The sequence below is a fragment of the Thalassophryne amazonica genome, chromosome 19 (genome assembly GCF_902500255.1).
Source record: "Thalassophryne amazonica chromosome 19, fThaAma1.1, whole genome shotgun sequence".
Classification (NCBI taxonomy): Eukaryota; Metazoa; Chordata; class Actinopteri; order Batrachoidiformes; family Batrachoididae; genus Thalassophryne; species Thalassophryne amazonica.
The window spans coordinates 38,006,038-38,020,826 of record NC_047121.1 but is presented as its reverse complement, the minus strand read 5'-3'; the positions used below and the strand labels follow the sequence as shown (position 1 = coordinate 38,020,826).

Sequence of the window (14,789 nt, the reverse complement as noted above, 5' to 3'; positions counted from 1 at the left end):
TAGTTTTGTGTCATGTCTGTGATCTGCTTTTTTCTACAAAATTAAACAACTGAATGAACATCCTCCGAGGCCGGTGATTCCATAATTATTGCCAGGGGTTGTATATCCACTTGTGGCCAAAGTCCATCAGACTTCCACAGAGAAATTTATGAGGATATAGATTAGATACAAGCCAACGTATATTGTAATGTTTGTGCTATGTTCTGCAATAGATGCAATGTGATTTTCATTTACTGTGTTACGCTGATAAGGCACAAGTGCATTGTATCATCATGAAGTGAGTGGCCAGCTTTAGTCACCTTCTCCACCACCTGATCTGTCTATCTGACCAGTGCCTCGTATACATCTACCTACCTGTTATTCTTCCCTGTCAAATGGCAACAGCCTGTCCAAGCCCAGAACATCTTCAGTCTCAGTGTCTGCCTCACATTAAAGCTAAGCAATGTCAGCCCTGGGAGTAACTGGGAGACTGCTAAACAGGCTGGAGTGCTGTCAGTCACTTCTACACCTTTGTCTGTCCTAAACTCTCATTTATTTATTGTCTACCACTTATCCAGGACTGGGTCACAGTGGCAGCAGACAAAGCAGCTCTTCCCATACGTCCCTATCCTTAGCCCTAAACTGCAAAAAATAAATCTCCAGTTTGTCTGAAAAACCTTCGGCTTATGTCTTTCAAATGGGTTCCAATTCTGAGTGTTCTGACAAAAAGCAAAGACAATCACACGCTACCTGATCTCCACTCTGCTTGTGTTCGGCCCATCAGAAAAACTGTCCACAGACCTAAAAAGACCCTGTGTGGAAAGAAGGGGATGTACATTTTCATCTCATTACAGTTCCAAATACTGAAAAACCCTAAAGTGATTCCCTTGATTTAACTTACGTTGGCAAAGGCACAAATTACAATTCAATGGCTTACCTGACAGATCCGAGGAGTCAAGCCAATGGCATCCTGAAATCAAACAAGAAAAAGTCCAAAAGTAGAGAGTAAGAAGACAGCAGAATTTAGTTCTGTTCAAAGCAAGATTTAGGATTTGGTTATACATTTATTATTATTATTATCATCAATGGTGCAAGTGGCTAGCATGTTTTCCTCCAAACAGACATCAGACAACATCCCCACTTCAAGGCCACTCCTATCACATTTTCTATGTACATCTTCTGGAATTGAATCAGGAAGAGCATCCAGTGCAATGCATATGCTAAACTGACGTGGATCCATACCGGAATCCTAATGAAATATTTACTTTCCATATATTCGCAAAGCAGCCTGTACTGAATTTTTTTTTATATCTTTATCCATCAATCAGCAGGTTGTAGGTTCATGCATTTGTCTATTTCTTTGTCTGGACTTGTCCACAACATGGCAAAAAGTAACCAATGGGTTTCAACAGAATCCGGTCAGATGTTAATTGGATCATGGAAGAGTCAATTCAACTTGGCGATCCTGATTTGTCTCAGTATTTTTTTTCCATCTTTTTCTGTAATACTGTTGAAAAAATCCTTATGATATTACAAAGATCTAGAATCTCCACACACTCTTTTGTTGAAATAGATATGATCCATGAGCAATCAATAGTCTATAATAGGATACACATACTCGCTGAATCTGAATTATGCTAAAATTTCTACTATGTTGTAATTTTGTGTTTCAGCACATCTAATGAAGCTCCCATGTAAACTCATAGGAGCTGATAAAGGTAAAGTTGGGGGGGGGGGGGGGGGGGCTTCTGAAGTGTGACTATAGGCCCTTAAAGATGGTTAAAGGCACCAGTTACACGTATCAGATAAAAGGAGTCATTTTGTGACATTACAGATAAAATGTAAGCTTTAACATCACAAAAAGTTAACTTTTTTAAGCATCAATGACATTTACAGCTTCCCGTTTTAATAAAAGGTTGTGTAAAACACTAAAATGACGTCATATCACCGTCTCATTAACACTGCAAAACTAGCATGCCTCATGTGATCATCTACTGGCCAAAAGACGGGTCTGCCACTGGAATGGTGGAAACAGAACAAAGCTTGCATGAGTCTTTTTCCACCATTCTCTTTTTCCAGTGTGATAATTTTCACTGAGGTTGGAGCCATTTATGACAAGACAAGGAGGAACCGTTTCCTGCATTAATTTGCAGCTCCTAAACTGGGTCTACAGTGGTTTACAACAAGGCAACAAGAAGATTAAGTCAGGGTGCAGCCATTCATGACAAAATTATGAGCAGGTAAACTGTAGAAAATGCAGCAGGGAAGTCTGATTACAACATGCTGCTCTTAAGTGGGACTGGGCCATAAAACTAGGGATAGATTGATAATATGCTGGGCCGATAATCTGCATTTGCCGATAATCCCTCTGGGTGCTCTGTAGGGATAGATAACTGGCTGGGCCAATAATCTGCATCAGGCAATAAACCCTCTGGGTGCTCTGTAGGGATAGATGATAATCGGTTGGGCTGATAATCGGCATCAGGCGATAATCCCTCTGGGTGCTATGTAGGAATAGACAGATAATAGGCCGATGCCGGTAATCATCTGATGCTGATAACTGGCATGGCCGATAATCAGCTAATAGTCGGTCAAGTCAATAATTGGTCTATCCCTACATAAAACAGAGAAATGCTGCAAGTGTGCATATGATGTGTTTGACTGATCCTGTTTGTCCAATGGATCACATGTTGAGTTGGTACAAATTTATGCCACATGCCCTTCTGGACACATCTCCACCAATACAAAGACTTAGAGGAATGTCTGGGCTTTGAACCCTGGGAGGCAAATACAACAATTCGTTACTGAAGTTTTCATTCTCTTCCAGAAACAAGGAGAGGTCATCTACTGATAAATTCTGTTGTTAACTGCACCAAAATGTGATGTTTTATTCATATTATTTTTGGAAAGTGTCATTGTTTGATTACTTGTGGAAATGTACTTATCCAATACATTTTTAGATTTAAAATAAGTGTACTGCAGACAGCATGCAGGTCTACTTAAGTAAAAAGAGACAATGCAGACAATTAACTAAATTATTTAAGTTAATCAATTCTGTGTTCCATTTGTTATTATTAAATTCTTGTTCAACAACAGCATGATCTCAGTATTATATAACAACCAGCAACCCATCTGCCATTAGAGAATGCATTTCACTCTCCTCACCGGTGTCCCCATCATGGTGTACGTCTTTCCAGATCCGGTTTGGCCGTAAGCAAATAGACACACATTATATCCTTCAGAAGCACCGGCCAGCACCGACACACCCAGGTCCTGGAACACCTGAGGAGCAACACCACATACACACCCTGAATTACAAATACAAAGAAGGATAAGAGAGCTATGATGTAAGGAACTGGGTGGAGTGAAATACCTGGATTTTATGAACCACTTTCCTCAAATATTTATGTAATTAAGCAGAAAGCCGACTCCTGATTTTTACCAACTTAACACGACTGTCAAGAATAAGAATGATTCCCACAAACACATCCCAAATATTATTGTAAAGAAAGTATTTGCTCTTGTGGTTAAGTTCCAAGCCAACATCACTGGTTTGAAACGCATTGTTTTTTCATGATTTCGCATTTACATCAAAACCTTACGATCACAATGCTGCTGCAGCAGGTCAGTGGTGGGAAGCTGATGGAGTGAAAGCTCTATGTAAACAACACTGCAAAATGTGTGTTTGTGTGCATGTGTTTAAGCAAGCTAGTGTACCAGTATGAGAGTAGAAAGTGTGTGGGGGCTTCCAAAAATGCCTGTGTTGGGAAAATAAACGCTGCCTAAAAGCACGGTGGTGAGGCGGGGGATCCGGGAAGGTCGGACTCAAAACAATCAACTGAGATGTTGTTTTCCTTTTCTCTTTGCCTGCATGTGAGAGCCAGAGCCTGGAGATTATTATCACAAGGCCAAATTCCAACATTTATTTTAATGAGTGTGGACAATGACTAGTACAAAACCCATCTAGCCCGGAGGAGTCTCCCCCAAAACTGAAGATCTTAGGACGCCAACTGTGTCCTGCTATAGCCTCAGTTCAAATTAAAACACATACAGAGTTTATTTAATTTTTCTACTTCACAGCTTATTTTCAACGCATCAACAAGAAAATCAACCCATAAAATATATTTAATGCATCCAGGACACTGACTGTAAGTTTACACAGATATGCATTTTGTTTACAGTACTTTTCTCAGTGGGTTAGACATTTGTACGTCCAATTTATACACTAGGGTCTAGTTCCAGGTGTGTGCTTCACAATACCCCTCTGTGTCCTTGGACAAGACATTTCATCTGGACTGTCCCAGTCCACCCAGCTGTAAATGGGTGCTGCTCTTGGCTCAGGAAGTAACCTGTAATGTACCAGTGTCCTGTCCAGGAGGAGCCATAGACTGTCATCCTCATCACACTACAGTATCCAGGGAAAAGCACTGACCTAATGGACTTCAAGATCTATATAGGACTCACTTCTTCTTTGCTCAGTAACAAGTATTTGGTCAACAGATCACATCTGGTAAATGCATAACTGCTATTGGCACTTGTGGTTGGAGTTGTCATAGGTGGAACTTCAATTCAAAATGACAAAATAATCATATGCAAATACAAATAAAACACTTAAATGCCTCAACAAGATGCAGTGCATAGCACAAATATATATTCAAATATATAGCGAGAGATACTACAAATATATATCTTTGTAATAACCGATCAATCAGATGCAGAATCACCTGCTGGGGAAATCCAACTTAATAAACACCCTGAAGACTTAATCCAAAGGAAACACAGACTTGCATATGAGCATCTTGATCTAGACCAGACTTGAGAGTAGGGATGGGTACTGATAAGATTTTAATCGATATTGATGCCCTTATCGATTCTGCTTATCAATCGGATTTCTTATCGAGTCCCTTATCGATACCTCTTGTGATTTTTCTGTGTACTAAAAGTCGGCTTTAGAGGTTTTCTATATCAATAACATTTTATTGAGTCTTAAAGTAAATAAATATGAAATCTGTCACTGGATCCTTGATCTCTGGACTTAAATAAACTCTACATGGTGGATCGTTGATCTCTGGACATAAATAGAAATAAACAAAATCTGTAGTTTTTGTCAAAAGTATTTCCTTTCAGAAATTAATGGCACAAATGTCAGAAATTAATGGCACAAATGTCACTCCGTACATAGCCTCTGAGCTGAGCTCAGCCAGCTGTGCTGCACTTTAGCATCATCAATGTACGAGCGGTTGATTACAGACCCGCTGCAGGGGCTGTAATCAACGTAGAGAAATGATCATTTTCCCAACAAACACCCTCAAAAACAACTGCCGCTCTGAAGGACCAATAAGGGAATTGTTAAACAAAAAGGCTATTGATGTAGGTGGATTGAATAATTTCTTAGCGATTCTCAAAAAGAACCGGTTCTTGATACCATCTCTACTTGAGACACAGCATTTTCTGCTCCACAGTCATCATATGTGGTAGGATTACAAAGCAGGCCATGTTAAGCCCAGGTTACACATAGACGGTTTTGTCCGCGGGTAGTACGTAGACCGAAGTTCACGGTAGTTCCGGCTGTTTTCGCAGTGGAAAGGGGCGGAGCAATTCGCCGGCGTTTTGAGCGCCGTACTAGCCGCAAATACGCGGATAAAATGCCGCTAAATCCGCCGAACAAAGCGGAGTTTTGATGCCGTAGCATCCGGCACACGTCAGGCAACGGGGGTTAATACTCAGTTCTATCCTTTACAATCGCAGGTTAAAACGCGCGTGAGAACGGCGGTGTTCTGCTGCCGCCGATAATGCCCTGTGTACCGCTGGATTTATCCAGGCAAATCCTGCGTTACTCCAGGAACTTTTGCTTATAGGCACCGCCCCCAGAGTATAATAGGCTGAAGCAGCTGTCAGTGCAGGGGGAGGGAGTGACAGGGAGCTCATCTCTCAGCCTTTTCTTTTCTCTCCTTTTCCCCTCCTCAACGTGTTGCTCGTTTCCACCACAGGGCTACCCCTGAACCAGACCTCTTGGTAAGTCCTTGCCACTGCCAATTTTATTTTAGGAGGTATCCTGGAGCTTCTCTGCAAAAATATCTGGAGCTGGCCCCGAGTGAGAGACCTGCATGCAGCGCGCTAGCGTTTTTATACTGACCGCCGCCTATCGGCCATTTGGAACGCCGTTAACCGGGAGGTGGCGTTTAGAACAGCGTACTGTTCGCTAGCGCTGCCGTTTTGTCTGCCTCTGTCGCCGGTTAAAACGCCTTTGAGGACCCCGATGTGGGCTCTATCGCCGTTTTACACGCCGTTGGTTAGGGATACAACGCCGGCCGCCAATTACGGCGGTGTAAACTGCGGCACTACAGGAAGGAGCAGGATGACATGGCGATTAAAAAGTATCAAACGCCGTTGTTTGCGTTGTCTCCGTCGTCAGGCCACTTCTCCGGGAGTGCTCCCGGAATTATTCGACATGTTGAATAATTTTCTCGACGATTCCCGGTGAAGCCGGAACCAAACCACGCCCCCGTGCGCCGGCGTTAACTACGGCGTTTGATCCCTAAAACGGCCCGGAGGGGGCAAAATCTCTGCCGGGACGCTTCCGGGAGAGTTTACCGTCTATGTGTAAATGGGGCTTTAGGCTCTGGGCTGCAAGATGGCCCATGGAGACTGATGGCAAAGTGCACAGAGGAGAGAGGAGGAATTCTGTCAACATCTTCATGGATCAAACACAGGAATACTTTCAGCATACTGTTCCTCTTGTTTGTGTGGCCAACCGCATTCAGAAGAAGGGAGAACCTGGAGCTAAGCCTGTGTTTATTCTAGACTTACAAAACAGCAAGAACAGGTTTAGGCTGGATGAGTTTAAAAGGTCTTGAGAAAGACCAAGAGCTTGTGAAAGCACCCTGAGAAGATTCACAGATTATCTATATCGCCGACTGTGTGAACCTGCGTGTGCAAAAATACTGAACAGATCAGCAGTAATGTGCTCAACACTGACACAGTGGAGTCCAGTTCACACAGACAGATCTTATCTAACCACTGTGATTAAATGATAAAGTAGAGAAAACGGTGTGTAAACAGAAGTACAAGGCCAGGAAACACTTTCAAAGTGTAACTGAATACTGACTAAGTGAAAGTAATGTTATAGACCACCAACAAGAACAGGTGATGATGAACACAAATTCCCATCATCTAATATCTGAGCCACAGATCTAACAGCAGAGAACAACACCATTTTTTAAACAGAACAGTTTATTTTGCAGATGAGACACAGGAATGGTCATAGAACGACAAGTCTGTCACACAGTCATCCAGGTCAGAACAGACAAAGAAATCTTTTGAGGTCACAGGATAACGGTTTGTCACTATGAGACAAACACTGAGGAAGAACACAAGAAAGCAGGTATGAATGCAAGACAATCTGGCACTGCAGTGTTGGTCTGTGGATGATTATAATCTATATGAAATAATTTACAAGGAAGTCAAAGTGCATGTGAACCCAGAAGTCCAAGTGACAGGAAATAATGCAGCTGAAAATACACACAGAGCAGACATCAAAGTAAGAGCACGGGAAATAACTAACAAAGAGGAAAATTCACAAGGAGGGTACGAAGAATAATGAACAGAGGAAAAGCACTTGAGAAAGTGATGGAACAGTAACAATTACAAACAAGTAAACAAAATACCAAGAGGTAGCGAACAACACCAGACACATGAACCGTGGCACAACGTCACCATTTTTACTCACTGTTGAATAACTTTGCTTCCAAAATCTAGAAGAAAATTTTAAAAATGTTCTTTAAAAAACGTTATCCATTTACAGCTTACAAGAATACAAACTGTCCACTTTTTACCCAAATAGAGGCTACAGTACATATTGATATTTGAATAACTGAAATGACTTTGCATTTAATCTGATACTCCATAATCACTGTTTCTAATGTAAAAATACTATGTAGTATTTGATCATGTGCAGGAAACATTCACATGCCGCCAACAAAACTGCTGCTGCAATGGCTGTGCTCCTGAGTGACTTCATAAATCCTCCAATATGCACAGGGGCATGGTCATTAACCACACATCATTATTCCCATGCTTTGGAATTTATTGTATCCCTTCAAAGTAAAGCGAGTTCAAGTCCACTTAATTTCTTTGTAAAGACAAGACAGTAGCATTTGGATATTTATGTTGTATACAGCATTTAGTGACACATACAGTACATGTACAGTGTACAGTGGGCTCACATATTAACTCATTAAAAGCTATGCAGCCATTCAAATTTCACTAAACTGACAAACTTTAGTGTCTACTGAAATCTAAGCATTATAATCGTAGTTTATTTTTGAAGCATGTTGCAAAATTACAACTCATTTTAATGAACATACGAGGTCTGTCCGTAAAGTATAGGTCCTTTTTATTTTTTTCAAAAACTATATGGATTTCATTCATATGTTTTTACGTCAGACATGCTTGAACCCTCGTGTGCATGCGTGAGTTTTTCCACGCCTGTCGGTGACGTCATTCGCCTGTGAGCACTCCTTGTGGGAGGAGTCATCCAGCCCCTCGTCGGAATTCCTTTGTCTGAGAAGTTGCTGAGAGACTGGCGCTTTGTTTGATCAAACTTTTTTCTAAACCTGTGAGACACATCGAAGTGGACATGGTTCGAAAAATTAAGTTGGTCTTCAGTGAAAATTTGAACAGCTGATGAGAGATTTTGAGGTGATACTGTCGCTTTAAGGACTTTTCACGGTGCGAGACGTCGCGCAGCGCTCTCAGGCGGCGTCATCAGCCTGTTTCAAGCTTAAAACCTCCACATTTCAGGCTCTATTGATCCAGGACGTCGTGAGAGAACAGAGAAGTTTCAGAAGAAGTCGGTTTCAGCATTTTATCCGGATATTCCACTGTTAAAGGAGATTTTTTTAATGAAAGACGTGCGGGCGGATTGCAGCGTCGGCTTGCAGCCGCCGCGACGCTCCGCCACAGGAAAAACACCTCTGTTGGAAGCCTTGAGGACACGTTGGAACATCTCCAGCTGATAAACAATTTCTCATATACTCACTCCACTGAAAGCCATCAAAAGCCAACTGGATTTTACAAATGGTTATCAACACGGAGGTGTTTTTCCTGTGCCGCCGCGCCGGCTGCGTCCCGACGCGCGGACCCGTCCGCACGTCTTTCATTAAAAAAATCTCCTTTAACAGTGGAATATCCGGATAAAATGCTGAAACCGACTTCTTCTGAAACTTCTCTGTTCTCTCACGACGTCCTGGATCAATAGAGCCTGAAATGTGGAGGTTTTAAGCTTGAAACAGGCTGATGACGCCGCCTGAGAGCGCTGCGCGACGTCTCGCACCGTGAAAAGTCCTTAAAGCGACAGAATCACCTCAAAATCTCTCATCAGCTGTTAAAATTTTCACTGAAAACCAGCTTAATTTTTCGAACCATGTCCACTTCGATGTGTCTCACAGGTTTAGAAAAAATTTTGATCAAACAAAGCGCCAGTCTCTCAGCAACTTCTCAGACAAAGGAATTCCGACGAGGGGCTGGACGACTCCTCCCACAAGGAGTGCTCACAGGCGAATGACGTCACCGACAGGCATGGAAAAACTCACGCATGCGCACGAGGGTGCAAGCATGTCTGACGTAAAAACATATGGATGAAATCCATATAGTTTTTGAAAAAGATAAAAAGGACCTATACTTTACGGACAGCCCTCGTATTTACCTGGGGGGGGGGGATTCCATACCAAATCGTTTATTACCCAAGGCCAAAATATGGTCAATGGTTATTGTGAAGGCCTTGCATCCGTCTGTCCGTGCTCAGCACAAGTCCAGTCTTATAAGCCTTTTAACATTCTTGCTCGCTTCCGGGTCTGATGCGTGAGGTCAAAGAGCAAGAGATGTAAACTGCAGTCTTGAGGCATAATGACTGTGTGGGCGGCGAGAATGATTGAGACTTTGATTATTTTTCCCATTAGAGTGTTGATTCCTTGAAAGATTTTTGCGAAAACGTGGTACTGGTGTTCAAGGAAGAAAAACTGAAGCTTATGCTGCACACGAACTGAAAATTCAGGTTTTACCTGACTCGACCCACTGCCGACCCGGGCAGTATCTATTCGTAAACATAGAAATAGGCTGATCGCTGTTTCGCTTTGTGGACCTCTATAAATCTTGTGCACTATGTTCGGATTTCCGAGTGTGTGAAATTAATTTTTCGTGAAGAATAAAATAAAATTAATCATGGATCTGGTTAGTGAATGGCAGCTAAATGGTGTCTATAGTAAATAATCATGAAGTAAGTGCCTGGTTCATTTCCCTGCATGTTCTGTGTCATTTATTAGGCTTATAGGCACATATGCCTGTGATATGGATCAATGAATAATGAACACAGGTGGGATAAAATGCACTGATTTGTATCACAACAGAGCAAGGCGACAGATTACGCTGCCTTTTAAAAGATGACGGCAAATCATTCCCTGACCTGACATCCGAACTTGAGTCCGGCTGGCTGGATGATAAGAGATGGCATGACTCAATATGACACAGCCACGCATTTAACCCGCGCATTGCCGCACAATTCATTGGGCCAACGCAACTCGCTGGATGCCGCGTGGGACACAGACCTTGTGCAAGTCAATGGGTTAACGGGTATTGCAAACACATTGCGTCCGTCCGTCTGTCTGTTCCAGCATAAGTCCAGTCCTATTACTGCCAGGGTCTTCAAATTCACAGGGGGCATTCTTGGGACACAGACCTTGGGCAAGTTCAAAGGCGGCTAACCTTGACATATTTTTAAGAGGTCAAAAGATCACATTATGATTCCTATGTTTATGCTCATATGGCTGAGGGTATTTTAACACTGAGTCATATTTTCTTTTTAACGCTGTCTGCAGGAATTACCATGTGTGCGCATCCATGAGCTTTTTAAGTGACCTGAAGTTACCTTTGACCTCAGGTGTTCCACGCACATATATTGTGTACACTGACATCCTTGAAATGTCTTGTTAATCAATTCAGAGGTGTTATCTGGTCACAAAAACAACATTTTTAGATTTAGAAGGGTTTATTTCTCGCTCGCTTTTACATAATATATGAGAAACACATTAGATTTACACAGGAATAAGCTGTTTCAGAGCATTTTCCACCATCTTGGATTTTTTTGTTCAAGCAAACAACCAGATGATGTCATCGTGCCTTTCTACTCTCTGACTGGCTGTCACCATGTGCTTCCCAAGATCCCTCGCACAAGTCTGGGGAAGCCCCCACGTGGTCTATGACGTCAATACCATAGACAGTATGGGTCGCTACCAAAAATACCATTCAGGGGAACTATTTATTCATTTTTTTCTAGACAATGTGAATTTTGATCATATTGGCAATGTTATTATGAATCCCCTATTTAAAGGCTAATAAACAAAATTAGAGTGGTGCCAAAGAAAATTCTTTTTGTGATTTAAATCTTAAAAATTTGACAGGCTGTATACCTTTAAAGATATGATCTTATGTAGATGTTGTTCAATAAGCCATGCTACTATGACCATAAAGTGTGACATCCACTGGAGTTCAGACCACCAAGTGATGTCTCTGAATGGAAGCTTATATGTACATGAGACAAAAGGTGGTCTTGTCCTTATACTTGTATTGGGGGGGAAGAAACACACAAACGGACATGTTCTCTGCCCTCATACAAAGCTTCAATGCAGCCCTTCTTAAAGTTGTCCTTCTTAAATTGACTCCGTGGAGGCTACGACACGGCAGAGGCTCCTTCCCGTCTAAGGATAAAGAGTCGTAACCTCGAGTCAGCGCTCTTTTTCTCTGAAAATGACTCTGCCCACTTTTCATGCTGTTCTGTTTGTCAGTTTTGCCTATGTTTTCAAAGTATGGAATATACTATAAACAATATCAGTCAAGAAAATTAAAAGAATAAACTTTTTCAAACTCTTCAGCAAACTTGAGTGTACAAGTCTGTCCAGTTGTACTAAACTGTTTGATTGACAGAGCAAGTGAGTAAGTGCTGCTTTTTCTGTTTCACATTATAAACTGATCTGGCATTTGGACTATCTGATTTTAATTCGTTAAATATTCATATAACTAAGCCAAAAAGGCAATAAATGCTACAGGGTCATTCCATATGAAATCACCAAAGGTCCCAGTTTTATGGTTTTAGAATTGCCTGGTTTTGATATATTTTGTTGCATATATTTTGTGACAATCCCTGTCACAGCGCAACCTATGCAAGGTAAGTCTGAAGTCAACATTAAGGAAAACTTACATTCATATGATTAATAACCACCTTTGCATGAACTTAAGTTAGTCCATGCATGGGCATAGCTTATGTACAGCTAGCTACACGTTAGCTACTGTGCTTTGTTTATTCAGTGATACAGACATTGTTTATAATGTAGCAATGTATGTGTATACATGCTGGATGAATTTCAGAATGGCTATCGTATAGACTGTCATATACGAGGGCTGTCCGTAAAGTATAGGTCCTTTTTATTTTTTTCAAAAACTATATGGATTTCATTCATATGTTTTTACGTCAGACATGCTTGAACCCTCGTGCGCATGCGTGAGTTTTTCCACGCCTGTCGGTGACGTCATTCGCCTGTGAGCACTCCTTGTGGGAGGAGTCGTCCAGCCCCTCGTCGGAATTCCTTTGTCTGAGAAGTTGCTGAGAGACTGGCGCTTTGTTTGATCAAAATTTTTTCTAAACCTGTGAGACACATCGAAGTGGACATGGTTCAAAAAATTAAGCTGGTTTTCAGTGAAAATTTTAACAGCTGATGAGAGATTTTGAGGTGATTCTGTCGCTTTAAGGACTTTTCACGGTGCGAGACGTCGCGCAGCGCTCTCAGGCGGCGTCATCAGCCTGTTTCAAGCTTAAAACCTCCACATTTCAGGCTCTATTGATCCAGGACGTCGTGAGAGAACAGAGAAGTTTCAGAAGAAGTCGGTTTCAGCATTTTATCCGGATATTCCACTGTTAAAGGAGATTTTTTTAATGAAAGACGTGCGGACGGGTCCGCGCGTCGGGACCCAGCCGACGCGGCACGGCGGCACAGGAAAAACACCTCCGTGTTGATAACCATTTGTTAAAATCCAGTTGGCTTTTGATGGCTTTCAGTGGAGTGAGTATATGAGAAATTGTTTATCAGCTGGAGATGTTCCAACTTGTCCTTAAGGCTTCCAGCAGAGGTGTTTTTCCTGTGACGGAGCGTCGCGGCGGCTGCGAGCCGACGCTGCAATCCGCCCGCACGTCTTTCATTAAAAAAAATCTCCTTTAACAGTGGAATATCCGGATAAAATGCTGAAACCGACTTCTTCTGAAACTTCTCTGTTCTCTCACGACGTCCTGGATCAACAGAGCCTGAAATGTGGAGGTTTTAAGCTTGAAACAGGCTGATGACGCCGCCTGAGAGCGCTGCACGACGTCTCGCACCGTGAAAAGTCCTTAAAGCGACAGAATCACCTCAAAATCTCTCATCAGCTGTTAAAATTTTCACTGAAAACCAGCTTAATTTTTCGAACCATGTCCACTTCGATGTGTCTCACAGGTTTAGAAAAAATTTTGATCAAACAAAGCGCCAGTCTCTCAGCAACTTCTCAGACAAAGGAATTCCGACGAGGGGCTGGACGACTCCTCCCACAAGGAGTGCTCACAGGCGAATGACGTCACCGACAGGCGTGGAAAAACTCACGCATGCACACGAGGGTTCAAGCATGTCTGACGTAAAAACATATGAATGAAATCCATATAGTTTTTGAAAAAAATAAAAAGGACCTATACTTTACGGACAGCCCTCGTATTTCCTGTACATTTATGTACATTTTCATGTACATTTTGACTAAGCTGAAAACTGAAGATTACCAATAAAGAGGGCACTTGTTTTCCCATCAGGCCTCTTTGTTAGATGTTGGTACCAGGTTTAATATGAAGTTCCAATGAAGACCTTTCATTTGAGACCAACAAAACAAAAATCAAAAGATGCCCACATGCCCAAAGGGGGGCGCCAAAGGAACATATTTGGTAAAAAATAGCCGGAAAAGGGTTAATTTTGGGCAAAATCTGAAGACATTGTGGTGTTGTTCTTTGCATCTCAAGGAAGCCTAACATTAGTACTACCAACATGCCAAAGAGCATTTTTCACATGACAAGGCAAATAAGGGTAAATGCACATCAAATTCAGCACATTTCGGTACATTTTGTCCAAATTCCATTTTTTGGTAATTAACTGCATGGCCCCCAGGGGGTTAATTTCTTCAACTGTACATTTTACATAAACTTTAAGACAGAATAAACAAATTCTGAAAATATCAAGTTAATATCTTTTCTAGTTTTTGATTTATGGCCAAGTAAACATGGTCACAAATGGACCTTACCTTTTTCAAACCCCCATAGAATCATTCTTCTTCTCTTAACATGAGCTACAAAATATATCAAAACCAGGCAATTCTAAAACTATAAAACTGGGACCTCCCCTTATTTTGGATGATTTCATATGGAATGACCCTCCATAGAAGGACTGTCATGGCACTGAAAATTCACCGTACAAACAGCTAGTCGACGTGTCCCGGCCACATCTGCCTGCAATCTTCTTAAAAAGGTGGCAATCAGGTTCATTGTAATTCACTGCAACAGAGTTCAAATTCATTAATTTCGCAAACTAAGTGATTTATCAATTAATCACAACAATAACTGACAGATTAATCAATAAAAGCAATAACTGTTATGTTGCAGCTCTATTAACCAACACAGTCATATTTTCATCACTGCAAACCAACAGTAATGTTGTAGAGTGTAATTTGTGCCATCACACTGTTTCTAT

The 14,789-nt window shown here is 41.7% G+C and overlaps 1 protein-coding gene across 2 annotated transcripts in view; it reads right to left on the bottom strand.

Annotated features, from left to right (window-relative positions):
* The window catches only part of stard9 (StAR-related lipid transfer (START) domain containing 9), an 85,189-nt gene that overhangs the window by 33,376 nt on the left and 37,024 nt on the right, over positions 1–14,789 (bottom strand). For both annotated transcript variants that reach the window (XM_034194851.1, XM_034194852.1), the window contains exons 4-6: positions 3,145–3,261; positions 917–949; positions 730–791 (exon numbers count right to left, since the gene is read on the bottom strand). In XM_034194851.1, the coding sequence (XP_034050742.1) occupies positions 730–791; positions 917–949; positions 3,145–3,261 (212 nt within the window). The remainder of the gene's footprint in view (positions 1–729; positions 792–916; positions 950–3,144; positions 3,262–14,789) is intronic.